Source organism: Papaver somniferum, chromosome 1 (genome assembly GCF_003573695.1).
Source record: "Papaver somniferum cultivar HN1 chromosome 1, ASM357369v1, whole genome shotgun sequence".
In the NCBI taxonomy this organism is placed as follows: domain Eukaryota; kingdom Viridiplantae; phylum Streptophyta; class Magnoliopsida; order Ranunculales; family Papaveraceae; genus Papaver; species Papaver somniferum.
Window position 1 is genome coordinate 3,960,638 of NC_039358.1, and position 27,227 is coordinate 3,987,864.

The 27,227-nt window shown below is 35.2% G+C and overlaps 3 protein-coding genes across 3 annotated transcripts; 1 reads left to right on the forward strand and 2 right to left on the reverse strand.

Annotated features, from left to right (window-relative positions):
• Positions 1 to 426: 426 nt before the first annotated feature.
• Positions 427 to 2,651, reverse strand: LOC113277789 (7-deoxyloganetin glucosyltransferase-like). The gene is made up of 2 exons (XM_026526784.1): positions 1,572 to 2,651; positions 427 to 1,459 (listed from the first exon to the last, which is right to left on the reverse strand). Exons 1-2 carry the CDS (start codon positions 2,020 to 2,022, stop codon positions 480 to 482), a joined length of 1,431 nt encoding a protein of 476 aa, XP_026382569.1. The 5' UTR covers positions 2,023 to 2,651; the 3' UTR covers positions 427 to 479.
• Positions 2,652 to 4,327: 1,676 nt separating this feature from the next.
• LOC113277768 (protein FAR1-RELATED SEQUENCE 4-like) lies at positions 4,328 to 7,575 on the reverse strand. Its single transcript, XM_026526768.1, has 3 exons — positions 7,489 to 7,575; positions 5,004 to 7,352; positions 4,328 to 4,703 (listed from the first exon to the last, which is right to left on the reverse strand). Exons 2-3 carry the CDS (start codon positions 7,350 to 7,352, stop codon positions 4,626 to 4,628), a joined length of 2,427 nt encoding a protein of 808 aa, XP_026382553.1. The 5' UTR covers positions 7,489 to 7,575; the 3' UTR covers positions 4,328 to 4,625.
• A 1,598-nt stretch (positions 7,576 to 9,173) lies between these two features.
• LOC113277777 (4-coumarate--CoA ligase 2-like) lies at positions 9,174 to 16,114 on the forward strand. Its single transcript, XM_026526775.1, has 6 exons — positions 9,174 to 10,655; positions 10,981 to 11,179; positions 15,041 to 15,186; positions 15,251 to 15,318; positions 15,415 to 15,517; positions 15,729 to 16,114. Exons 1-6 carry the CDS (start codon positions 9,456 to 9,458, stop codon positions 15,876 to 15,878), a joined length of 1,866 nt encoding a protein of 621 aa, XP_026382560.1. The 5' UTR covers positions 9,174 to 9,455; the 3' UTR covers positions 15,879 to 16,114.
• Positions 16,115 to 27,227: the final 11,113 nt, after the last annotated feature.

Here is a 27,227-nt window from a genome sequence, read left to right on the forward strand (position 1 = left end):
GAAATATTAACCGGTCAACTGGACTCGTGTTCAATGGTCAACAACACGCGACGCTTCGCAATCAACGATACGTTTTTTGAGCTTTCCGTAAGAGTACACCCGCTCAATCAACTGAACTCAATGTTACGCATTCAATGGTCAACAATAGGCTGATTGTACGTTTTTTGGACTCTTCGTGTGACCAAAACCGTTGCGAAAAGTCTACTATGGAACGTAAAATAGGCATAATACCATTGTCAAAAGTCCAAAATGTCGTTTTTGGAATTTTTGAGCCAGAACAGTACTGCCCGGGATATCATCCTTTTTTAAGTCGTTTCCCGATTAACAGCTCTTTACAGCATTTGAGAATAATCAATTTTAAAATTTATGTTGAACGCAAAACCCACGAGACACATATAAAATAGCTTTTATTGGAATGAAATTTGCAAGTAGATTAAACAAAGGACATGGACTAAAACTGGTACTGTATATAAAAAGACCTAAAATTGTTCACTCGATCGACAGTGATTTTGAACTGCTGAATTTTTTGTTACAAGTAGGAATTTGTTAATCATGTCGTCAATATTAGCCCAAGAAGAGCCACCAGGAGACGTGGCCACTTCAGCTTTCTCTTTCCACTCCATGGATTTGTTCTTCATCTTTTTACTCTTTTCTCCTTCCATCAACTCTCTCACTACCTTCTCAACTTCGTCTCTCTTCATCTCATTATAAATCTCCATTCCTACTCCCCAATGCTTGCATGCGTAGCTGCAATTTGTTTGTTGATCTGCAAAGAACGGCCAACAGATCATAGGAACTCCACTAGATAAACTTTCTATCATTGAATTCCAACCACAGTGTGTTAGGAAACCTGCTATCGATGGGTGGTTCAGTACATTTTCCTGTGAACACCAGTTCGAGAGCAGACCTCTTTCTTTGGTTTCTTCTATGAACTCAGGTGGCAGCATTGCTGATTCGCCAGCTACCAAATCTGGTCGGATGATCCATAAGAAAGTGTGTTTACTATTAGCCAGCCCCAAAGCAAATTCTACTAGTTGTTTAGTGGTCATAACCGCTACGCTGCCGAAGTTCACGTACATGACTGAATGGGGTTCTTTGGAATCAAGCCATTTTAGACACTCGGTATCTTCTTTCCATAGATTTGATCCGAGAGACTGTGACTCGTTTTGCGGAATTTGATTGAGGTGTAATGGAAGTGGACCAACGGTGTAAATAGGTGGAAGTGACAATTGAGACCTGAATGCATCCAGAACCTCCATCTCCAATGAATCAAAGGTATTGAAGATCAGGGCTGTAGCTTCATAAGCCTCGTTAGCTGACTGTACAGCAAAATTCACAACGAAATCATTAGGATCCGTTGTTCGAACATAACTAGGAAGATCTTTAAACAATATATTCTTAATTCCAGGTATCCAGTCGATTTGGGTGTCCATGTAGCCATTTGTTAAACAACTTTCATCTGCAGTAGATAAAAAAAAGTTAGTGTCGCACAATTAGATTTTGATTCATAATTAAAGAACGGAGAACGGATAATATGTTAAAAATGCTCGTCTCCCTCCTTTTGTGTGTACCTTTGAGCGGAACAAGACCTCTTTCAAAGAGCTGAGGAAAATGCATGTAACATGCGAAGCTACAGAAGCTCGGAGTCTCAAAATTTAATCCCGGGATTCCTAGCTCTTTAGCTACTTGGAGAGCGAAGCCCATGTTTCCATCAAATATTATGCTGGTCACAGGAGAAACGTTCGATGATGATGAACTGTTGTTGAGCCTAGACACAAGGTTTCGGAAAGGTTCTAAGCAATTATTCTCGATGGATATGGATATTCCGAGTGCTACCACGTCTTGGGTGGCATTTGGATCTGTTGGTGGTGGAAGACCATCAGGGATTGTTTCGAAATGAAAATCAGGCATACCTTTAAGTGAATCTGGTCCTCTTGAACTGAGTAGCCGTTGATGATTGAATTCTGTATTCACAAAGGTTACATGAAGTCCTCGGAGATGAAGAATTTTTGCTAGTTTCATCGTAGGACTAATGTGACCCTGAGCTGGATATGGGATCACCCCTATCTGTTCTCACTCAGACTTGTTCTTCTTGTCTCACACCTAATCGAACAGCGAGAGGAGAGAAGCGAAGTCGAAAACCTAATTCTAGCTCTGAGGAAAAAATCGCTCAATCCTATCCATCTTTATTTCAGTATCTTCGAGTATTGATCCGATGATTTAATTCTAGTTTTATGTTTTAGATCTAATAATTATAATATTTTTGTTTACCATTCAGTTAGTAGATTTCATCGATCCGACATACTTCAGCGGCTAAACTTAGATATTAATCAAGTAGGAACCTACTGGTTAGGCAAGAAATCCAACAAAGTTATTGATTTAGTTGGAGATGACATCACAGTAAGTCTCCTTTCCCGTTTCACTATAGTTTTCATTCTCTATCTTTATCCTAATTTTGTTTATGAGAATTCCATTTCTCAAATCGTCTTATATGAGATTTGATAGTAGAATTATTAGTCTCTTCTTGATTAAGATTTGTTATTTCTTAGGACACTTGTTAACCAGATGTATGAGATCTTAAATTAGAAGCATATAGGTTAATTTTTGAAGAGTGGTAATAATGAATGAGATTTGAAAGCATATAGGCTAAATGGCACCACGAGAATTGGCTTTGAATGTTGATTGATGAGATAAGCAGAATTTTGATCTTTACTGCACCAAAAGAGTCAGCTTTTAAGGAAATAATAGACACTTGATGTGTAAATATCCATAAACAAATTGCAATTTTGGTTTAGACCATTAATTTTCTCCCCTTTATGAATTCAGTGAAGAGATACTAAATTCTATGTAAAAGAATTGAACTCTGGGAACTTAATAAAAATATTCTTGATGGAAAGAAGAAGCAAACACATCATTAGTCTGCTATGATGTTTCTTGTCTTGTCTGAACATTTACAAATTCTTATCTGCCTGGTTATGTTCCAATGTTCTTGATATTTATTCACTAGTTGAAGTTATTTATGCGTGTTTTGTAGTTTCTTCTTAGTTGGACGCAATCATATGTAAATTGTTACATTGAATGATATTCCATATTGTATATACCTGATCAATTTTGTTTGTTTGAAGGGTTTGTAACTTTCAAAAAACATGTAGGGTGAAAAGCCTCAACATCCGATTGGGGCCCAGATAGTAGCTAACCAGTTCCGTCTTGGTTCCAGCCTTTCACAGGGTGTTGGTTCACTAAATGTTGCTTTCAATTCTCAATCCATGTACCGAAGGCGTTTGTTTATGGAAACACTGACAGGGTATTCCAGACCAGATTTATATTTGGTTAACTCTTGTGCATCACCTGTCTTTGTACAAGAACCAACTGATAAAGGATTAACCAGTTTTGCGTGTTAATTTTCTTATTCGAGGTGTCTCGGCTATTGTCTTGAAAATTCTGTAAAGCTAATGTAACCTAAGAACGTATTGGCCAGATTGGCCAGATTGTTAATTTGAAAGTGTAACCTGACAACTCGCTACTTGCATATTCTGTAAATGTATGTGTCTATAAATGTATTCCTTCTTTGATGAAATGAATTTTATTTATAAATTATGGCAGATCATACTGTGTGGAAGGATTATGTCGACTGCACAAATACTCTTCATCTTTCTCTCCACTTGATGGTACTGCAGACTATATAGACCTACTGCAAAATGTATGGTACTATAGCAGACCGGAATGTATGTTGTACATACATGGATTAAGTATATTAACTGTGACGGCTTTTTGATGCAGGAATAGAGATTTAAAATAATGCCACACACATAATGGTAGCAACAAAACATCAATATATTTGTTCCGTTAAAGAAATGCACTACTGAAGTTGCCTAAATGTTTGCTTCATAGATATCCTTGCAACCGGAAAATAAAACACAGTGAAATGCAAGGAAATACTCCTCACAAATAAAGAAACATACACATAATGAACCTAAAACCAAATGAAAAAATACACAAAATACTCTTCCACATGGAATCTATCTCTGCCTTTAGATAAATTCCTCGCTGGAAGGTCTCTGCGAGGAAGTAGGAGTGAAAGCTCGACTTGATTCATGTAAGTGACGATCTCCATATGCTGCTCCAAAATTGTGGATTCCTCCATAGTACTTCCATGGTGCGATTCCAGGGGTCTGCGCATGCTATTACAGAACAAATGACATTATTTGGATTTAAATTTCCATAACATCACACTTCCCAACTCTGGAATGCTGCAAAAGTTTATTTACCATTAATTGTTCTAAAAAGGAATTTGGTTCCGCATTCTCGAATTGACCATATGTTGTCCACATATTTGGCTTTACAATAATTAAAAAAACATAATGGTTAGAGGGGAGACTAAAAGGAAAAAGAAAATAATAACAAATTGAAGCACAACAGTGAGGTGAATTCCAACTACTCACACATGCAGGGTTGATAAATGGTGCTTCGGCAGGAACATGCATGTACATGCCAACAATAGAAAAGCTAGAAGTATTGTTGCTCACTTGAGGGGCATTCATATATCCATGAGTTCCCCGACCTCGACCTCGACCTCGAGTCGCCGTACCTCGAGTTCCCCGGCCTCGACCTCGGCCACGAGTACCTCAACCGCGAGTAGCTTCTGTATGTTGCTGATGTGAAATATCATGAGGATTTGATGGTGTTGGAGTTGTAACACTCTCCTGGGTCACATGCATATCATTTAAGATGGGGTCAGGAATCTCTGTGATGATATCTTGTAACAAATCAAATAATGCAAAGTTTTGTAGTGCAACCTCACACTAATATAATGGGATGTTTCTATTAGTTCAAAAATTTTGTTTAGAGTTGTATTTTTAAATGAATTTGCAATAAACATAACACAGATTTATATCTTAGGGGTTCTGAGAGTAGAGACGTTAGATAAATATTTCAAACAATACTATACTAATATTTTAACAATGAAAGATGTGTTCCATTAGTAGGGAACATAAAACACTAACCTGGCTAGGCTTTGTAGAAGGATTTCTTTTGGTCCTTTTCCATGATCTCTTGGATTTGAGTCTTTTAGTTCTCTTTCTTCCTCTACGTTTCTTTTTCGATGGATCGCCATAACTAGGAGCTGATGTATCCCCTTGATCCTCAGCATTTATTTTAATCTTTTCGAGTTCTATTGACTTGGCTTTGAGCTCCTCGGTCCTATTGTCCAACCATTCGTTAACAACTTTACTTTCTTTATCATTGACAGAAGCCAAATCCGCTAAAACGCTGAACTTCAGACACATTTGATTGTAACGCAGACTTTGCTCGTTCAACTCCCAACAGCTAAAACTCACTTTCAATTTTGTATGCGGTCTTGTTACGTTTTTTCTCCACCTGCGTAAGATGTATTTTTCAGGAATAAGGCGAATCCCATTACGCATTAGTACCACAATTACATGCTTACAAAGTATTCCCCTAGACTCAAACATTTGGCAGCTACAATGAATATCGAAATCAACTAATTTTTTTCTTTTTTTAGCTTTAGTTGCTTCTGTTTCGTCTGTCCTTTTATCAAACACACATTCCTCCTTTTCACTATCATCTGTGCCGCTGCTTTCGGTTTCACTTCCATTTGTTTCATTGTCATCTGTTTCACTTTCATTATCTGTCTCTAAATCAACCATGCCTTCACCATCATCTACAACTTCAACAGCGATATCACCATCCTCCTCTTCACTGCTATCATCATTCGTTTCTATTTTACGGAATGTAACATTAAATTTCACCTTCTTACAAAAATCATTATCAAGCCAAATATCCTCTCGAATAACATACTTATGAACCTCGGTCACCTCATCAAAATCAACCACTTCACATGCAATCTTCCCACGAATTTCTTTCTGGAACTCTTGAAACTTCACAAGGGTATACATATCCCGAAGTTGTTTTTCAAAAGGATAGCTAGAAATAAGAGGAATTGCCTTTGTACATGACTCCGCATCTTCTTTTAACTCTTTTTCTACTTTAGCCCTCAAAGCTTGTTCACATAGTTCAACAAACTGTTTTAATTTTGTCTTTGAATTGACATAACCTTTAAAGAATGCGTTTATGCTTTCCCTATGTTGAGTAGAAGCCATCCCCGCCCAAAACGTGTCTTTAAGAAAACATGGTAGCCATTGTTCTTTCTCAGGGTATAAATTGCTCAACCATGTGTTTTGCTGTAAATTGTATTTGTCGATCATTTTCTTCCATGATTCTTCAAACTCAGCTGGTGTCTGGGAATCATATACTGCCTCTTGCAAAGCAAACGCAATTTTTTCTCCTTGTTTGTAACTACCAAACTTTTCAGGAATTTTTTTCATTATGTGCCACAGACACCATCTGTGCCTAGCTTCCGGGAAAATAATTTCAACCGCATTCTTCATGGCTTGACACTGATCAGTTATAATTTCTCTCGGAGCACATCCAAACATACACTTTAGCCACTTCTTAAATAGCCGTACAAATGTTTCTGTAGTTTCATTACAAAGCAACCCACATCCAAGAAATATTGATTGTCCATGGTGATTAACACCGAAAAAAGAAGTGAAAGGCATCTCATAATCGTTTGTCATGTAAGTGGCATCAAAACTAATGACCTCGCCAAATTCTTTATACGCTTCTCTACTCCAACCATCAGCCCAAAATACGTTTCTCAATTGATTTTCATCATCGTAGTCAACTTCGAAATAAAACCCACTATTCTCTTTTACCTTCTTGGAAAAATATTTCATCAAAGCAGTTGCATCCCCTTCACCAAGTCGTAGTCGGCGTATTTCTGCAAGAGCATTTCTACAATCTTTTTCACTGCAATCAACTTTATCATATCCACCATACTGATTCACCACAGAGCGGAAAGTCTTTTCCATTGGAATTCCTGATTGGTCATTAAGGTCGATGGTACGTAATACATGTGGTTCAACTTTACGATGTTGTCGATAATGCCGAGACAGACTTGGATCGTACGTATGATTGTGATCAAGCTTAAGTTGACTAATCTCCCATTTGTCTTCATCATCCAATCTTGCAGTAATGTAAGCCTTGCAATCACAACAATTGCTCTTGCGACGTTTGGATATATTTTTAGTCTTGTTAACAGGATTTCCTGCTCGGTTACAAACATACATCATACTTCTTATGATTCCTACTTCGTTTCTCCGATTAGTTCTTTTTATAACTGCAAATCCTTCACGTTTTGCATATGCTTTATAAGATCGGAACAAATCATCATGTGTATCAAACTTTTTTCCAATGTACCATTCATCCTCATCGGTATTTTGAGTCTTTTCACCCGCTTCCTTCTCAGTATCATCTAAACTGACCACCGCCATCTACACTTAAAATCAGATTAGATGTATCATAAAACTGATATAATTTTACGATATAAACATTTCTGAGAATAATAAACATATGAATCATATGAGCCATAGTTATACAATTATCAAAATTTCTGATCAGAATGCTTACCCAAATCTAACAGAAGAGAAACAAGAACTATAAACACTTTATAAAATACGATTTGTATCAAACCTTAAACAATCAAGATGATTTTGGCATTCAAAAAATCTTATACAATAAACATAGAGGTGGGTTTTTAAGTTTAACTTGTTAGTAAGTTTGAGATAAAATGGTAGTGATCTCTGGAACTACCATCACATAACTTTTTTCTATTGGAAGATTCGAAGAGAACCCTAGATTTCATCGCAGGATACCCAGAATTTTTTTAGGAAGACAAACAAACCCTAAGGATTTGTTTTGGGAAGAAAAAAATAAACTGAATAGGAAACGTCGGACTTCCTTTTTGTTCCCGCTGCCAAGTTTCTAAAGTATTTGGTTTCAATCTGAACCGTCGGGTACATCCAACGGTTTAAAGAATTAAAGAATTAACTCGTTTTTTTTTAAAGAAGAATTAGATAAATAAAAAAATCTACTTACCTCTCAGTGCCACATCAGTTTTGATGTCAAGTAGCTGTCCACTTGCTGTTCAAATAGCAAAATCGATATAAATTAAACATTTTCGGAGATAACTAAATATTAGCCGATATCAAACAGTCAGGGTGAGAGGAGGTGGTTCAACCGTATGTTTCTAGCTAACAGTCAAGAGAAGGCATTTTCGTTACTTTTTTTTTATTACCCCCTCCGTTCCACTTTAGATGATGTTTTTAGAGTTTTCACGCAGATTAAGAAATGGAGAGAGATATGAACATTTTCCATCTATATCCTTAAGAAAAATAATCAAACATTAATTATTATTAGTACATTTTAAAAATAAATTTATACTTCCAAGACAAAATATTAGGGTGTTATTGGAAGTTTTGTGGAAAAATATGAAAGCCTTCAATTACGTGGAACAAAAAAATAATCCTAAAACATCATCTAAAATAGAACGGAGGGAGTATCAAACTACATAACAAAGATGAGAAACAGGGTTCATAAAGCTTGAGTATCCAGACGAATAATCCGACCACTAACGATAAGAATGTCTAATAAGAATTCTAACGTTAAACACTGAAGAATGTCTAGTAAGTCCTTGTCATCAAAGCAAGAATGACGTCAATTAACGTTGCTTGGCACAAAAAAGAACGTCTAATGTTGAACACTAAAGAATCTCCGGTACATCCTTGACATTGCAGCAACAATGACACTTAGATTGTTTTTGTTGACCAACAAAAACAAAGGAACAAAAAGAATGTCTAATGATGAACACTAGAGAATGTCTGGTAAGAATGCTGTGGGTTGCACCAAACATTCTTAGGACGACCAGTACGTAGGATTATATTGTCAGTATCATGCGCCCCTCGTCATCATCACAAAAGCTGACCGCTGGGCATGGTTGCTCACCTTGAGAAGACCACTTGCGCAAAAGTGGATATATGGTACTCCTTAAAATAGCAAAACCTAAATTGAGATAATACCTCGTCAGTCTGACGCGCTCTCTTTCACTCTTTTATTTCCAAGAAAAATGTTATACTCGCTCCGTTTCTGGAAAAGAGATACTTTTATTTTTTCATAAATAGGCCTCCGTTTCTTGAAAAAATGAAAGTATCTGTTTTCTAGAAACGGGGGAGTATTAGAAAAGAAGAAACCTTTATACAAATTACAAAGTAAAGGGAGTTACGCAATCATAAGAGTCTCCCTATTGCTCCAAATGAGACTAGGAGAGACGAACTTAAATGTATCGGAATCACAATACCATACAACTACAAGTTGTTTGATAAAATCAATAATCTCATAGACCTCCTCTTTTTAGCTCCAAAAACTCTACGGTTCCTTTCCTTGCGCTCTCTTTTCCATGTACTTATTAATCTAAGTGTTGTTCTCTCTACACCTCTACTTATTTTCCATTTCCCTTCCTCCTCCTCTTTGTCTCTGTATCTCTCTCCATCTCTTTCCCTCGGCACTTGTGAGTTTGACGCTCTCAAGCACCCTCGAACATGATTTATGTACATGCTGCACCGTCTGGCATGATTTCTATAGGTGCTGCTCCCTCTAACAGGATTGATGTACGTGCTGCACCCTCCAACATGATTTCTGTACGTGCTGCACCCTCGAACAAGATTCCTGTACGTGCTGCACCGTCTAACAAGATTTATGTACGTGCTGCACCTTCTAACATGATTTCTGTACGCGCTGCTCTGCTTCCGTCCTTTGTTTATCGATCGAAGCTCCCAGACATTCCCATCACCAACCAAATCCCACTCCACACATATTGTTTCGAAAACATCTCACAGTACCCCGAAAAACCTTGTCTGATCACAGGCTCTAACGGAAGAATCTACAGTTATTACGAAACTCATCTCAACTGCCAAAAAACTGCCGTTGGATTGTCTAAACTGGGTATAAGGAAAGGTGATGTGATCATGCTTCTACTCCAAAACTGTCCCGAGTTCGTTTTCTCGTTTTTAGGGGCATCGATGCTTGGAGCGGTATCAACCACTGCAAATCCATTTTACACACAAGCAGAGATTTTCAAACAAATCAAGGCTTCTAAAACAAAACTCATAATCACTCAGTCTCAATACGTAAAGAAACTCCAAGCGGACGACTCAGGAGAAAATGCTCCCAGAATTGGAAAAGATTTCATTGTTGTTACAGTAGATGATCCACCAGAAAACTGCCTACGTTTTTCCACCCTTTTAGATGCAGACGAGAAAGAAATCCCATCTGTTTCAATTCAACCTGAAAACGCTGTTCTTCTTCCGTACTCATCAGGAACAACTGGACCACCGAAGGGCACAATCTTAACGCATAAAAGTTTGACTTCAAGTATTGCTCAACAAGTTGATGGAGAGAACCCTAATCTGTATTTGAAATCAAGTGACGTTGTATTATGTGCTCTTCCATTGTTTCATATATATGCTATACACATTGTTTTGCTATGTTCCCTTAGAGCTGGAGCAGGGGTGCTATTGATGCCAAAATTTAATAATACTATACTAATGCAACTCATCCAACGTTACCGAGTTTCGGTTGCCCCAGTTGTTCCACCATTAGTCCGTGCCTTGGTCAAGAACCCAGAGGTCGGGAGCTTCGATCTGAGTTCCATTCGCGCAGTTTTATCAGGGGCGGCACCGCTTGGGAAAGAATTAGAAGATGCTTTTAAGAGTAGATTTCCTCAAGCAGTTGTTGGACAGGTAAAACACAACAAACCATTTTTTTTACGTCCCATTTTCCGTGGTCCGAGAAAAGCGTATTGTGTTTTTGACAACTACCTATCTTGTAATTTTACATACCAACAGTTATCTATATATGTTTTTATTCATGCATTTTATGTGATTTTTACACGTAATAAATAACAAGCACACAAATAAAAATAGGAAGATACTGCTGCATTTACCTAGTTGTAGTCACCAAACTATGTTGATAGAGTAGTATTGTAGCTAGTAGGTGTGAGTAGTTCCCTAAACAGAGTTTTCGTTAGTGATAGATTATCACTAATTTGCTGAATTTATGAAATAGGGTTATGGAATGACAGAGGCAGGGCCAGTTTTAGCAATGTCACTCGCACTTGCAAAGCAATCGTTCCCATCAAAATCTGGTTCTTGTGGAACCGTGGTAAGAAATGCAGAGTTGAAAGTCATCGATATCGACACTGGTTTAACTCTTGGACATAATCAATCTGGTGAGATTTGTATTCGTGGACCTCAGATTATGAAAGGTAAATCTTTCTTCTTCTTCTTTTTTTTTTTCCGTCAAACTATTAATTAGATATATTACGGTTGAAAAAATTCAGCATCTCTAACACAACGTTGAAAAAAATGTGACGTGCGGTTTATCATTTGACTTTCATTTGTGAGGGTTTTTGTACATCGCTTAAAAAAAGATCTATTATCTTAACACTAACCCTAATAGTTAATTATGGTTTTATTCTGTAATTTTTTGATTTAGGTAAATAAAATAGAAAAGGAAGACGTTTTGTTTTAGTTTGATTTTGCATTATATGGATTTCATTAAATAAAATCGATGACATGGAAAGAATCAGATGTGTAACTAGAAGTCTAGCCAGGCCTTTTGATGTCCATGTCACCACTCCTAGTTATATGATCTAACCACCCCATATGAAATTTTGTTAAATAGGGGCGTAAAATCTTACGTACGTAGCAAAATTCAATTTAAACCTATTGTTAGAGATGTTCTAAGTGGATTATAAGCTATCAGAAACCAAAGAAATATCACTACAAAACAAAAGGCTTCTTGGGACGGCTAAAAAACGTCCCAAGAGGCCCAAATCCATCCCAAGAAGATATTAGTGACGTTTTTCTGACCGTCCCCTGTTCCACCGTCACTAATACTATTTGGTCGTCATTTCTTTTAGGGACGGTCATATTATTGCCTTAATTTAAAAATTTGATCACTAATAGGGACGAGTACTCCATGAGCGTCCCAAATAACCCTCTTTAGAGACGGTTTTGAAAAAACAGCCTGTCTCTAAAAGCTACTTATTTTGTAGTGTATATTATTGGACGACCAAAAGAATTTTCGGTGTTATTAGAAAATGTGATTTTGCCCATCAAGTTTCTTTCAACTTCGATCATATTGGTTCGAAATTGATCGTATTTTCTTCCAAAACTAATTTGATAACCAAAGATTGGTAGTCCTTAATCTAAAACGTCATTAACTCGATCTAAAACAATTTAATTTTTGATTGCGTCAAATAAAAACAAGCCGACAAAGCATGGTATTAAACAAAATTAGAAGCCGCAAGTGTAAGAAAAAATCAATTAGGACGGTTCTTGACCGGGCTCATCGTTCCATTATCATCACTTAATTATTTATCAGCGATTCTAAAAGAACGGCAATAAAAACAACGAAAAAAACAGTCTCACATATTTTCATAGTTTGCGGGTCATAGTGAGCCCCGCCCTTCGGGAAATTTGTAGGGGCCCACGTATTTTGTGTCGGGTGGTTTTTCTGTTGTTTTTAAACAGCGGTTCGTTTAAAATTTTTGATTATTTATTCGAGAATTTTGATTTTGTCATATTCTAGGTGGTCCTGTGTTATTTTAGTCCACCAACATAAATAAAAGTTTAGTTTCATCTTTATTAAATAACAAAAGACTAAAACAACCTTTTTTGTCTTATATTATCTAAATATCTAGGTTGTGTTTGGTATCCTGGATATCCCAACCTAGGTTGGGCTATCCTGAAAAAACGGTTAAATTGTGTTTGTCTCATTGCAAATCCAATCCTGGATAAGGATTACTAAACCTTCCTTGATTTTAGGAAGCTAAAAAGGTGAGGTTATGGTATTCTTACAAATACCTGGGTTACATGTATCCTTACCTGGGTTAGACAGTTATTTTCCTTTAAAATAAGTAATTTCCTTAAAAATAAATATTTATATTAACCTATTTCTGAAGTCAAACAAACACAAATTAATCTAGCCAAAAATATGATAGAATTTTAGACAAACAACATTAAAAATTACCAATAAGAAGGTTACCATAAATTAAATTAAGACAAACTATTCAGGAATATGTTATCCCATTTCCAAGCTCCGAAACAGACGCCTAATGTTTCTCCCTTATAACTATGCATATTTTTCACGTCCAGATTTTTTTTTCTTTTTTTAATCAGACCCAGATCTATTTTCTCCCTAACAAATTTCCATTTTTTTACTTTCCAGAAATTCATCTTTGTTTATTTATTAACAGTCCAGTAACATCTTCATTTCAAATGAAATAAGAAAGAAAGTAAAAAGTTGTTGTCTGTAACACATTTCTCACCATCTAAAATACTCTATCAACTGTGTGTTAATTGATTTACAAATGAAATGAACTTGTGATGTTAGTTCATTTGGAGAATTAACTCGTAGATAATAGTTCATAATGGTAATTCATTTGTAGAATGAATTGGTTGATGGTAGTTCATGTTCTAGCAGCTCACTAAGTAGAATAAACCCATATGGTAATTCGTTTGTTGAATGCACATACAGTAGTTCATTCTGTAAAATGAACTCGTAGATAGTAGTTGAACTTGTATAGTAATTGTTTTTGTAAAGTGAAATCATATAGTAATTCATTTTATAGAATGAACTCGTTGATGGTGTATTTTATTTCTGACAGTTCAATTTTTAGAACATATTCTTATGGCAGTACATTTTGCAGAATAAATTGCAATTATAGTTAGTCCATTCTGTAAAATGAACTAGCATATATAGCCAGTTCACTTTGTAGTTGATTTCTAACTAAATAATCACATAAAAAATAAATCTTCGGAACATTTTAATAATGGTACTCTCTGGAAAGATTGAATATATAAAATTTATTAAATTTTGATTTATAATTTAAGATATATTTAGTTTTTTTACCTCTTTTAGTTAATTTTAAAAAAAAAAGTTATTCTGAGAACATTTAAAAGATCATAATGTCGTTACCGCGTGAGTATCGTTCACTATAGGACCAAATAATAATTTTTGGACGAAACTAGAAGAATCTTTCTAAAATACGATCCTAAAGCACTTTTATCAGGTCAACAAGACCAAACTGAACTATAATATTTACATTACGATTAAATGATAGTTTTTACTTTTATTTTTATTTTATACGGAAAACATCTTATTAAAAGAGAAAAGGAGAAACCCACGGGATATCTCTTAAAGAACAAGACAACAAAGAAAAAAAATGCAATGCAAAGAAATCTCAAATAAAATCTCAAAGAATAAAAAAATTCAATTGAACATTGATTTTCTGAAGTTTAAGGTGTGATCTAAATTGAAGATTTACCAAACATAGGGTTAATCGTAGGCTAAGTCAGATACGTTAAATGTGGTTGAGCGAAGAGTGGGACTCAAAAAGAAGAAAAACCTAAATTAAATTTAATAGTGGGCCATAATTTTTTTTTTCTTGATACCTTATTAGACTAGTGGTCCCTAGGTATTTCCAAACTCCTTAAATTGGAATGGATTCTGGCAATTACAGGGTTCGAACCCCTACCTCCGCAGTGGGAGGGAGCATGAGAACCACCAGACCACTTTATGGTTCTCTAGTGGGACATTATTCCGAAAACTCATATTCTGTCCCTGGTAAAAGTATCTCACATGCATAAGTTGTGACATTTCTCTGCATCGTAGAGAATCTTCCAAATGAATCCATATTGACACTGCTTGTATGTACTCCCTCCGTCCGAATTAGATGAGCTAGTTGTAGTTTGCACAATTCTTAAGGCAAGGAGGAAAGGGGAGTATGTTTAAGTATGTTTAAGTATTTTTTAATTATATCCTTATGGATAATAACTAGTAAAACTTAGAAATGATTTATCTGTTAAACTATACCACGGTTTTTCATAAACTTTATACCGTTGAAAATCATTTTAAAACACCTATGAAACGAATATAAACATAACTATAAAATTATACATATTTCTTATAGTAACAATAATCAATTAAAAGGGTAGTTTTAGAAATATCCCTTGATTAGAGATAGAGCTCGTCTATTTATAGGACAAAATTTAAAACCAACTAACTCATCTAATTTGGGAAGGAGGAAGTATATATTTTGATCTTTTCTTGTTGATTGTAGGATATTTAAACGATGTGGATGCAACTGCGAGTACAATCGACGTGGAGGGTTGGCTTCACACAGGAGACATAGGTTTTGTCGATGAGGACGAAGAAGTTTTCATTATAGACAGAATTAAGGAAATGATCAAATTCAGAGGATTCCAGGTAAATTTTATTTCTTTGTTTAAGTTTTCTTTTATAGAACTATATAAATTTGGGCTGAATATAGGTAGCACCGGCCGAGCTCGAGGCAGTACTCTCAAGTCACCCATTGGTTGCTGACGCAGCTGTTGTTGCGTAAGTACAGAACTGGTTAACTTCATAAGTAAAGTACTCAAGATCTCAAATTATTCAATCACCTTTTCTTCATTTCATTATCTTTTTTTCCTACAGTCAAAAGGACGACATAGATGGAGAAATTCCAGTGGCGTTTATCGTTCAATCAGATGGTTTTGAGCTTACTGAAGCAGCTGTAAAAGAACATGTTTCTAAACAAGTAAGTTTATAATATAATTTGGAAAATAGATATGTCCATATTAATTATGATCGATTAACATATTCGTTCTTGTAGAACTCGTATCTTGAAAGATAAATAACAAGTTTCATATTTGGAAGAATTCTGATTTGATTATTTGGATACGACTAGATTGTATCCATGCATTCATTATGAATTTTTTTAACATCTTTCATGTTGATATTGGCTTCAGGTTGTATTTTACAAGAGATTGCATAAAGTTTTTTTCATCACCACTATACCAAGATCCCCTTCTGGCAAGATCTTAAGAAAAGATCTAAAAGCTATACTTGATTCTTCGTCGGACATCATCTTGATTAACAAAAAGCATGCAGTTGTTTGATGGGCGTGGGTCATGACTATAACAATTGGATTGCAAAATGTTTGAAATAATCATGGTTGATGTGTTTTAGTATAACCTAAAGAGAAGCCTGAGCTTGACTTTCATATTTGAGATCACTGGATCGGCTCTCGAATCTAGAGTTGAGAAATCTCATAAAAACTCTTCTTGTACATCTAAAACAGACAGGAAAAGATGTATTTATGAATCGCATTAATAAAAAAAAAATTATTTTATTTTCACAAAACATACATGTTCATACATTGTTGGAGATGTTCCAATTTATACTGCAAATTTTTCTGGACCACACACGCTAACAAAATGTGCTAGAATACTATCTCTATCTATCAAGGAGATCAATTGACATGGTTATATTAACACTATTTTGGTATTTTCTCGTTATCTATCTATCTGTCTAATTTATTTAACTACATGATAATTGAAACACAATATTTAATTTTTCTTTATTGTGGCCTATAAGTTGATGTGAATATTTCTAGTATGAGTATTAAGACATTCTACCCTCTCACCAACTAGGGCCCGACATGGAACTACATTTACAATTCTGAGTAATTTTCCCACTTCTAACTTTCCACCAAGTGTAACCCTCACTTCCTCCACCACATCAACCGAGTTTTTTAACTTACCCACTCCCTTTTGTAACATACTTCTTTTAGGGTGGGTTTGGATGTATAATTTTAAAAGTGGGATTTATGGGTCCAAGGGATAGTGGACTTACATTTCTCTTGTTACGGTTGGCTGTCCAAATCCCTGGAAATACGTTTTCGATGGGATTCATTTTTCCAGCAAATCCTCCATATGTGTCTGACCCTCCCCCTAATATTTTCTGGGAAACTTATCATGGATCTACGGACCCACTTTTTATTTACTCCAAATCTCGTATATATAAAATTTTAAGATTCTTAGGTCAATGCCAAACAATACATGGATTTTAACACAAGAAAATTTTATGAATCCTAGGAATCACAACTGAGTTACCAAACATACAAGGGATTTACATGAATCCCAAAATTTATAAACTCGTGGGATTATAAATTCCTGGAAATTGTGAATTCTGCAAACAAATCCACCATTACTCCCTTGTTTAATCTTTGCTGAGAAAGTATATCATGCATTAAAAAAAAACAATCGTTAACTTTCGCATTACGCACTTTGTTTCCCTTTTTTATTATCTTTAATACTTAATCAAGACAAATATATTTGTGAAAACCCAGATTGTGGTTCTATGGGCACTGTTAATGAATAAAATTTAGGTAATTATTTTTTTTCTTTTTGTTTTTATTTTGTCGATTTTGAAAAAACGGGGGTCTAACAACCACACCCAAATATTCGTTTGGCAATCTGAGAGGACATACTCCAATATACTTTCAAGAGAATCAACTAGACAATCAGACTCAATCTATAAGAAAGTATATCAAGGAGAAATATCTTTATTTCTCAATTCAATACGCAATCAAACAAATAAGAATTTGCGACCCCGATGGAATATATGAACTATAACTTGAACGGTACCAAAGACTAATGTTCAAGGATCAATCAATTTCGATCAACAACCAATGGTTGGATTTTCCAATTTATCGATTCAACGAAGAACATGTGATATTTCAATTATATAACAATATATAATGCGGAAAATAAATAACACAGACACCTGAATTTTGTTAACGAGGAAAAAAGCAAATGCAGAAAAAACCCGAGACTTAGTCCAGTTTTAAACACCACACTGTATTAAGCCGCTATAGACACTAGCCTTCTACCAATGAACTTCAGACTGGACTGTAGTTGAACCCTAATCAATCTCACACTGATTCAAGGTACAGTTGGGCTCCTTACGTCTCTGATCCCAGCAGGATACTACTCACTTGATTCCCTTAGCTGATCTCACCCACAACTAAGGGTTTCTACGACCCAAAGTCTGATAAACAAATCTGTCTCACACAAAAAAATCTATTAGAAAAGATAAATCTGTCTCCCACAGAAATACCTACGAGTTTTGTTCCGTCTTTTGATAAATCAAGATGAACATGAACCAATTGATAAACCAGACTTATATTCCTGAAGATCAGCCTAGTATTATCAATCACCTCACAGTAATCTTAATCGTATGGAAACGAAACAAGATATTGTGGAATCACAAACGATGATACGAAGATGTTTGTGACTTATTTTTATCTTACCTATCGGAGATCACTCTCGAGAAAATATTAGAGAAGATAGTACTCAATCACGATAGAACATGGCAAGATCAGAACAAGCAACTACAGAGAAAAATAGTTGGGTCTGGCTTCACAATCCCAATGAAATCTTAAAGTCGTTAACCTACAGGGTTTCATGAAAAACCTAAGGTTAAAGGAGAATCAACTCTAGCTTATGCAACTAGTATCACACAGGAGGTGTGGGGATTAGGTTTCCCACTTAGTAGAGTTCTCCTTTATATAGTTTTCCAATCAGGGTTTGCAATCTTAGTTACCTTGGTAAGAAAGCATTCAATATTCAATGTTATATTAAAATCTGATTAAACCCAAGCTAATATATTTCAACCGTTAGATCGAACTTAGCTTGTCATACACAAATGAAATGTACCTTCATTTATGTTTGATTAACCGTACCTAAACGTGTACACCAAGTTGGCTCAACAATAGTTAACCGAAGTTAGCCATATGACCACTCTCATACTAACCTTATTCATCTTAACCATAACTAGTTCAAATGACTCAAATGAAACTAGTTAAAGAGTTGTTCAATTATTATATTTTCATACAAGTATACAAGAACACAATTGAAGCAAAATCAGTTTGATTCACTTGAATCAATTCATGAAAATTATAGTCACGGTTTTCAAATATTGCATTCCTTATTATATAAATATATTAGATCATGAACATAACCGATTTTAGAACTTTAACCTTCAAGTATGCAAACAGGTACGCATACTTGAAATACCCGGTCTGAGTTTGGGTTTCGCAAGTACACGAATGGGTACGCATACCACAACACTTCCGAACTACAGCAGAAAAACTCGGACATGAACCTTACGCCGGTACGCATACTTAGGTTCACGGTTTTCTCAAACCAACAGGTACGCATACGGGTATGCATACTAAAGTTCCCGGACATGGATTACATATATGCAAGAATGCAGAACATGTCACAATCCAATCATGGTTAAGTATTCTAAACTCTTATTTCAATCATTGGAACTTTCTTAGAGGATGACAATAGCCGTTTTGACACAGTATTAGCATCAAAGAAATTTTCAAGTTATTGAAATAATCATAATGAAACATTACAATCCTACATCAAATGATTGTATCACAAAAACCATGTAAGATGTTACTCGGCAATTTTCACATGATCATCTTTTGACTTTCATCAAGAATATAAGATGAACTTGGTTGAAGCGAAAGCTTACCAACATATATTTCGAGAAATATGTAAGCGAGTGAAACTCAGCTCGAAATCTCAAATGTGTATAAATGAAAACCATATCATAAAATGACTTATGTCTCAAGATAGGAGATAGAGTAGAAATAGACTTTCCAAGTGATAGATGAGTTTCAGTCTCCACATACCTTTTTGTTGATGAAGTTCCACAAGATTTCCTTAGTAGTTCTTCGTCTTCAATGATGAACGTCTTGAAGTCTAATGCTCAACTACAAAATCTTTCCTAGTCTGAGACATCTATAAATAGACTAGAAATCAAGACTTATAGTTTTGATCACTAACATTGACAAACAAGCTTGAGATAGCAACGCTTGCGATTTCGACCGAGCAGTGCTCTAACAATGTCCCCCTTTTTCAATTTTAGTGACAAAACTATCAATACATATGGATTACAAAATAGATAAAACTGTGTAGCTTGTCATACAAATGCTTGATCTCCTTGGTACTTCAACGATACTCGAAATCTTCGTCACTTCCAAGTACTCCAACGATTCCATAGATGTTCAATTCAGCATCATTGTTGTTGAACATCCGTAGCTATAACAATGAGAAAACAGTTGCTCTCAATCATTGTTATACAGTGTCATAGTATAATTACAAAACATCAAAGCTCAATTGTACCACAACTTTGATAACAATACTATGGTGATATGTATCACTCCCCCTTAGTCAATACTTCATATCCCATGAAAACCACTCCCCCTTACATAAAGATCCGTAAACCATATGTATTTGTTGTATTGAACTACACATTAATTCTCCCCCTTTTTGTCAATATAAATTGGCAAAGGTACAAAAACTAGTGGGATCCTAATGAAATTTCCATAGAGATACTTCATGACCAAAATAGAACAACATATCAACTTGTTTCGATGCAATCATATAGCCGAAGCTAAATGCATTCATTAAGGAGTATATAAAGATACAAGAAAACTACTACAATATTCCACAGCCGCACTCCCCACAAAGATTTGGCAATCAAGCACAAGTTCAATAAGAACTCTCCCCCATAAAATGTCATTCCCGAAAGAACAACAAGAGCGACCTTATTTTTACAAGAAAAGAATGATTTATTTGGACATAATCAAATCACATGAGAACATGAATTTGTATCCAAAGTGTTCAATTGAATTAACCACAAGAGAAAATGATCCATTCAATTGGCCATGCTCAACATAAGAAAACTTACGGAGCAACACAATATATGGACAAAGATGTCGATCAGGGAAAGACCAATATTGCGAAATAATCAAAGATTCATTCTATTTTTCATCACTAGTTGTACAATGACATATGATAGAGTTAATCTTTGTAAACAAAAGTTCATCCTATCTTCCATCAATATTTGCATAATGACACAATAGGCTTAACTTTTGTTGTCAAAAGTTCATTCTATCTTTTATCAATATTCTCATATCGACATATAATAATGATAACTTTTGAGCACATATGGGATAGTAAAGGTTCACAGACTTAAAAAAACATCCCATCACAATTTGCAATATATGAAATCAGAAAGATTAATACTGCAAAAATCATCTTCCAAATCACCATTAGAATTTAAACAAATAAATCTAAAAACATTGCAAGATGAAAACGTTGGAAATAACTATGTGTACTCACAATAATGGCTATTTCAAACCCTAGTTATCCTTCTTAAAAATACAAGAATAAATTATCATAAGAAGTTTCCTAGACATTGAGACCTCTGAAAAATTCTTTATCGTCCCCGAACTCCTTGTCATCAACAGCCATGCGAACATAAGGTTCATGGAGAAAGGAGTCAATTCCAACAAACCTTCTAGGCTGATGATGTCGAACCAGGGCCTTCTGAATTTCAAGAGTTCTCAAAACAATAGCTTTTATTTGCTGAATCTCCTTCCTAGTTTCCTTCAACTCTTCAAGAACCCAGAAAACTTCTGTGAGTTTGAGGGAACGCCTCTTGGCTTCCTCACATTCCTTCTTTGTACGAGATTGTGAGAGGAAAACACAATTTAAACTCAACAAGCAGTCTTAAGATAAAAAGAGTTTCAAGAGAAGGAAAAAGAAATGTAGGGTGACGAAACCTTTAAACACACAGGTTCGTGCTCGCACAATTCACAACCTTAAAGAGAGTAGAATTGTCGAGAATAACCCTCATTGATTATTCAAATAGAGAGGTCCTTCCAATATCAATTAGATATGAAAAGATGGAAGAATTCTAATAAGGAACAACTAAAAAGAGAGAGAAAACTACCACTACAAGAAAAACACCTACTAACAACACTGAAAAACCGTTGTCTAAATAGTATGACAACGGTTTCCCAAACGTTGTCTACCTACGTGTTGTGAAAAGACTCATCATGTCAACAACAGTTTTTCTCCATTGTAGTTCCATAGCATAATCACAACAATTATTTTCCATTGCAGTATCACAAACTCGACAATATTTTAAAAACGTTGTAGAAATGTTTTTATATTTAAAAAAAAAAGAAATAGCTAAAGAAATAATTCAGGAAACAAAATAACAGTACATGAAAATTTTATATATTTGATCTTCTCAAAAAGTATTCCTATCTTTACATTAAATCTATGATACAAAAAATATAAAGTGTAATTCCATCCTTTGCACTGGTCTTATATGCAGCTGTAGATGTAAGATATGTGTTCGAGCCGGTGCCTTTGTTGATGGTCCTTGGTGATCTTTCGAAGTGAAAACACCTCCTCCCTGCAAAAAACTCTAAAAAGATGGGAAAGATGAACCAATTTGAGAATAATCAGAGACTTGGAAAACTTAGTACGTGATTATAACGGCTTCACTTTCTGAATTTGGTAGAAAAATGAAACTGAATAATACAAAACATCCATTCATAATAATAATCTTCTCTTACCAGATCATTTTGGAGTACCCAAAATAGAATTCACTACATCCAGATTTTTCTAATGCATTAAGTAAGAGCAACCTCAAGAAAATGAAAACAAATAGTTTTGATTGAACTGCTAAATTGAGAGAACAAAAGCAAATTTTTCACTAACAGCCAAATGCTATTTAACAAGTTCATCCAAAATCCTAGTAGTAAGCAAGTAAAAGAGAATTGTGTTGCACTAGAAGCATTCCCAAATTCATTAACTCCACCAAAGCCAAACTGCTGCAACCACCTAATTATTGATAACATGATATGGGAAAAAGAGCATCACATAGTTTAGGAAAAGAAATAAATGAAAAAAACTTCTTAGATAATGAACACTAGAAAACAGTGGCGATCGTGTGAGATTTAGATAACTTGCTCAATAAGAATACAACAAATGTTATATAAGATTAAAACAGGCTCATATCAAATTTCAACAGCAATACCTAAAATGAAGGACAAAATGACATTGTTTTTCAAACCTCAAGCCACCGGACGAATCTGTGGCATGTGAGAAAATGCAACAAAATCATATGCTTCCACCAAACCAAAGCTCCACTCTGTTGGGTCGATGGCAAACCAAAATCATAAGTGACAACTACTTTATGAAATATTGATTTGGTATAAGAGGGAAAATCAAATACAAAACTACTTCTGAACACTTAATAAGAAATTAAAAGATTGAAATTTACATTCAGATTTAGCAAAGATAATCTAGTGGAACTAAAATTCAAGCGAATTATTATGAAGATGATTCATGTTTCATGCTTAATTAACGTTGAAATTGACCGAATCAGAGTCTAATATAAAGAAGAAAACTGAAATTCCTTACTAAATTGAGCTCAATCATGAAAAACATAAACGTTAGATGTATGTATGACGACGATTAAATTTGATTTTAATTCCCAAAACACTAAAGATATTCTAGACATTTGGAGAAGAAATTCAAAATAGGTTGAAATAGAGTAAACGATCTTCAATCAGTTTATAATTGAGTCAAACTTTAATGTAGTTAAATCTGCAACAAGTTAAATCTTCGATCTAGATTCAACCAAATTGAAAAGAAATTTCTTTTTGAAATCAATCACAGAAATTCAAAATGGTTAGTTGTACCTACCATTTTCACGATAAAAACATGGCCCAAGTTTTCAAACCGAAAGCAGATTCAACTCTATCTTTCCACAGAGTCGAGATTCAGAAAACTCTAGCGAACCCATTTAAGCATTACTCTTTAATATAATAATATAGATGAATCTGGGAATAAGCCCCAAATTTTTACCAGAAAAGCATTAGTTTCCTTTTCTCTCCAACTCAAAACAAAAACCAAACACCAAAATTTATTTAACAAGAAAATGAATAATAAATTCGTTCTTTATCAAAACATCAACACCGCAGTTGGAAGTTCAGATTTTTCCCGAAATTATCAATTCAAAAATCTGATCTCAGCTTCAAAAAGTTGGAGAAGAAATTCAAAATAGGTTCAAACAAACAAACAAAACGATCTTCAATCAGTTTTATAATTGAATCAAACTTGTCATCCTGCAGTTAAATCTTCAATCGAAGATCCAGATTCAACAAATTGAAATACTGAAATCAATAACTACAAATTACAGACTATTAGAGTACATCTAACTCGTCGTACAGATCTAGAGATAGAAAAAAGAAAAAGAGAAATACATACCAGTTGAAATTTGGACGCTATCCATTGAGTAAACTTGAACTTGATTGAGCAGGAGGAGAAAGAAAGAGTGAGAAAGAGCGGCGGAAAATGAGACTGGATTAGGTTTAGATTGGTTTATTCTATAAAGAGAAGATTAAATGGTTAACACAATTACAGGGATGTATTGAATCAAGATTTATACGGATAAAAGTAGATACTAGTTTAACTGAATCTAGTGAATTTATAATGTTTCTTAAAAGATTCTTAAAGATATACAATTTGGATTACAATGGGTTGAATTAGGATTAATTCAGATTAATAAAAACTAAAGTGGATTACCAAATCGTAATATAATTGAAAAAACAAAGATTATCATGCTTCCTTTTCAAAAAAAAAAAAACCATCAATAAGTGTTGGTGGTGGTGGTGGTGGTTGGTGTATCTGGTGGAGTTGGTGGTGGTGGTGGTTGTGGGTGGAGGTGGTGACTGTTGGTGGTTATTATTATAGGTGGTGTTGGTTGGTGGTGGTGGGTGCTCGTGGTCAGTGGTGGTTTTTGTTGGGGGTGGTGGTGGTTATTGGTGGTCGGTGCTGGTAGTCAATGGTGGTTGTTATTGGTGGTGGTGGTGTTGGTTGTCGATTTGTGGTCGTGGTAGTGGTGGTGAGTGGTGGTGGTGGAAAAACATAACATGTTGTGAAAAATAAAACCAAAAAAATAATAATTTGTCCATAAGAATCCATGAAACTCATGTGGTTTGAATTGAGATTGATATGAGATAATAAAACACATATTTTGGCTACAAATGTTCATAAGAATCCATATATATATCTTGGCCCTTAACTATCCTAAGATATCTCAAATGAATTGAATACCTAGTATATATGTGGAATCTTAATAAATCCTAATTGAATACCATGGATATTTTATAATTCCTTATATATCATAATCGAATGCCTAGGATTTTTTAGGATTGTTAAATATCCATATAAATCCTTTTTTAGGATTGGTTTAGATTGGTTTTAGTATTAGATAGTATTATTATTTGCTTAACTTATCAAAAAAAAAATTCTTTTTTTTTGAAGGAAACAGATTAAGGATTATATTAATCCTCACTGAAAGTGAGACGTTGCATAATACAATTCGGTGGATCATTATGATACCACCATCTGTTAACAAAGTTACAGATTGCGTATTGAACTAAGTCATGCGCAATAGAGTTGGCATCTCTAGGAATATCTACAAATTTAACTTCACTAAACTCCTTGATGCGATCACGAATCGATAGAATCGTTGAGCAAATACTCCAAGGGATCTCGTTCGTATTTCCTGTTACAGCTTTCGTAATATCAGATGCATCTCCTTCCACAATAACTCGATGTAGTAGAAGTCTTTTAGCAAGTTACATCCCAAAGCCATACACCTTCGTTTCTGCCACAGCTGCAGAAAAAGTATCAAAGCATGTTGCACCAGACCCCAGATGATTACCAAACGAATCCACCGCAATAGCTGCCGCAACACCTTTTCCATTATGGTATGCTGCATCTACATTAACCTTCACAAACGTTGGAGGTGGAAGTTCCCAAACTGCCATATCGTTTTGATTTACTGGTACCTCCGAGAAGAAATTCAGAGCATGATGAAGATCAAAATGCTTAAAATCGTCCAGGGCTTTGTGAATACAAGAAAAAACTTTAGACTGAGTATTGTTAAAGAACAAGTCGTTTCTTATCTTCCAAATATTCCAAATTAAACAAGAACCTAAATTCAACATGATTCCTTGATCTGGATAATCCAACCAATAGTTGATAATATCCATCACTGTGTCTCCCTGTATTTCAATCAATATAGGACTAGAGTGAAACACTTCCACAGCAAACTGACAGTTGAAAAGAAGATGAAGAATTGACTCCTCAGCTGCACCGCATAAAGGACATATATTTTGAACATGGGGATTATATTTGCTTAGATTTCCATAGACTGCTATACCCTCGTGAAGAACTTTCCAGATAAAATTCTGAATCTTTGGAAAAACTTTAATCTGCCTCCAAAACTTCTTCCAAGGAAATTTCCTCATCGACGAAGTTGTTGGATATTGATTTGAGAGAAGTTTGTAACAAGACTTTGTAGTGAATTGCCCAGAAGGAGTTTTCAACCAAATTAACTTGTCTTGAATCTCCTCTTCTTGCGGAATATATATTTGATATATAAGTTCATCTTGGTCTTGCGGAAACAACTCCAATAATAACTCCATATTCCACGATTTCTGCCCCTGAACAAAAGTTATGAGACCCACGTTACTTCAACTGACGAATTATTCAGTCTATGAGGTCTGAAACCTGGCAGATTTGGAATCCTCGGATCCTTCCAAACCTGAATCGTATTTCCTCACCCAATGAACCAACAACAATTATTCACGAAAATATTTCGGACGTGTATTATATCTTTCCAAGTATTAGAATCACCCTTCTTTATCTGATAATCCCAAAAAGACTCATTCTGCAGATATTTCGCATTATACAACTGATGAGTGCCAAATAATGTATATTTTTATCCCTTTTTGTTGGCATTTAACTCATCTTTTGTGCATTAATTCTACATTTTATCCCATATTCTGTATTTTCATTATTTTCAAGAATAAATATTTTTCTTACTTAATTGTATATTTTTAGGTAATAAATAAAGATTGGATGAGTTGCGGAGCAAAAAGAGCAGAAAAGTAGTGAAAAGCCAGGAGGAATTACGCAAGGAAGCCGCGAAGAGTGATGTGCGGAAGACCAAAAAAAAGGATAGAAATGGGCTTGAAGAAGAAAGTTGTTCTTAAAGAAGAAGTGGGCTCAAGGTTTTCCAAGACCAAACTCATTTCCCAAACCCATATTCTATACCCAAAATCCTAAAACCCAAATCCATACCCGCTTGCGTCTTCAGCCGTCAGATCAGTTCTCAGAAGCATCCGACGGTCGCTCCCTTGCTGTGCATCGAAGTTTGATATCTCCGCCTTACACTACAGTACCTAACTCCATCAAGTACCGTTCGTTTCGTTGTATCTCTTCATCTGACGGTCGCTCATCGCCTGCCTCCGCATCGCCGTCAGATCCACCTACCATCTTCCCATCCATCGCTCCTTGTCGCAGATCATCAAACCTCGCTGCACCAGCCTAACACCCAAGTATCGAACACCCTATACCCCTGGCCAAACGCCCCCTAACCCAAAATCACTCGACCTCTTCTCCTTTATACCCTGTTGCAGACCACCACCACCTTCTACACCTGCTCTGCCATCGCTACCACCACTCCCTATGCCACCAAATCACTCTACTCTACCTATAACCAAAAACCCATCA

What these genes read in the sequence shown, in the direction of transcription:
- LOC113277777 (XM_026526775.1), top strand. Translation starts at nt 9,456, where the DNA reads ATGATTTATGTACATGCTGCACCGTCTGGCATGATTTCTATAGGTGCT. An exon ending in CTCAAGCAGTTGTTGGACAG is followed by an intron (nt 10,656 to 10,980) that starts GTAAAACACAAC and finishes TTTATGAAATAG; the next exon opens with GGTTATGGAATGACAGAGGC. An exon ending in AAGAACATGTTTCTAAACAA is followed by an intron (nt 15,518 to 15,728) that starts GTAAGTTTATAA and finishes TATTGGCTTCAG; the next exon opens with GTTGTATTTTACAAGAGATT.
- LOC113277789 (XM_026526784.1), bottom strand. Translation starts at nt 2,022, where the DNA reads ATGAAACTAGCAAAAATTCTTCATCTCCGAGGACTTCATGTAACCTTT. An exon ending in AGGTCTTGTTCCGCTCAAAG is followed by an intron (nt 1,460 to 1,571) that starts GTACACACAAAA and finishes TATCTACTGCAG; the next exon opens with ATGAAAGTTGTTTAACAAAT.
- LOC113277768 (XM_026526768.1), bottom strand. Translation starts at nt 7,352, where the DNA reads ATGGCGGTGGTCAGTTTAGATGATACTGAGAAGGAAGCGGGTGAAAAG. An exon ending in CTTCTACAAAGCCTAGCCAG is followed by an intron (nt 4,704 to 5,003) that starts GTTAGTGTTTTA and finishes CATGTGACCCAG; the next exon opens with GAGAGTGTTACAACTCCAAC.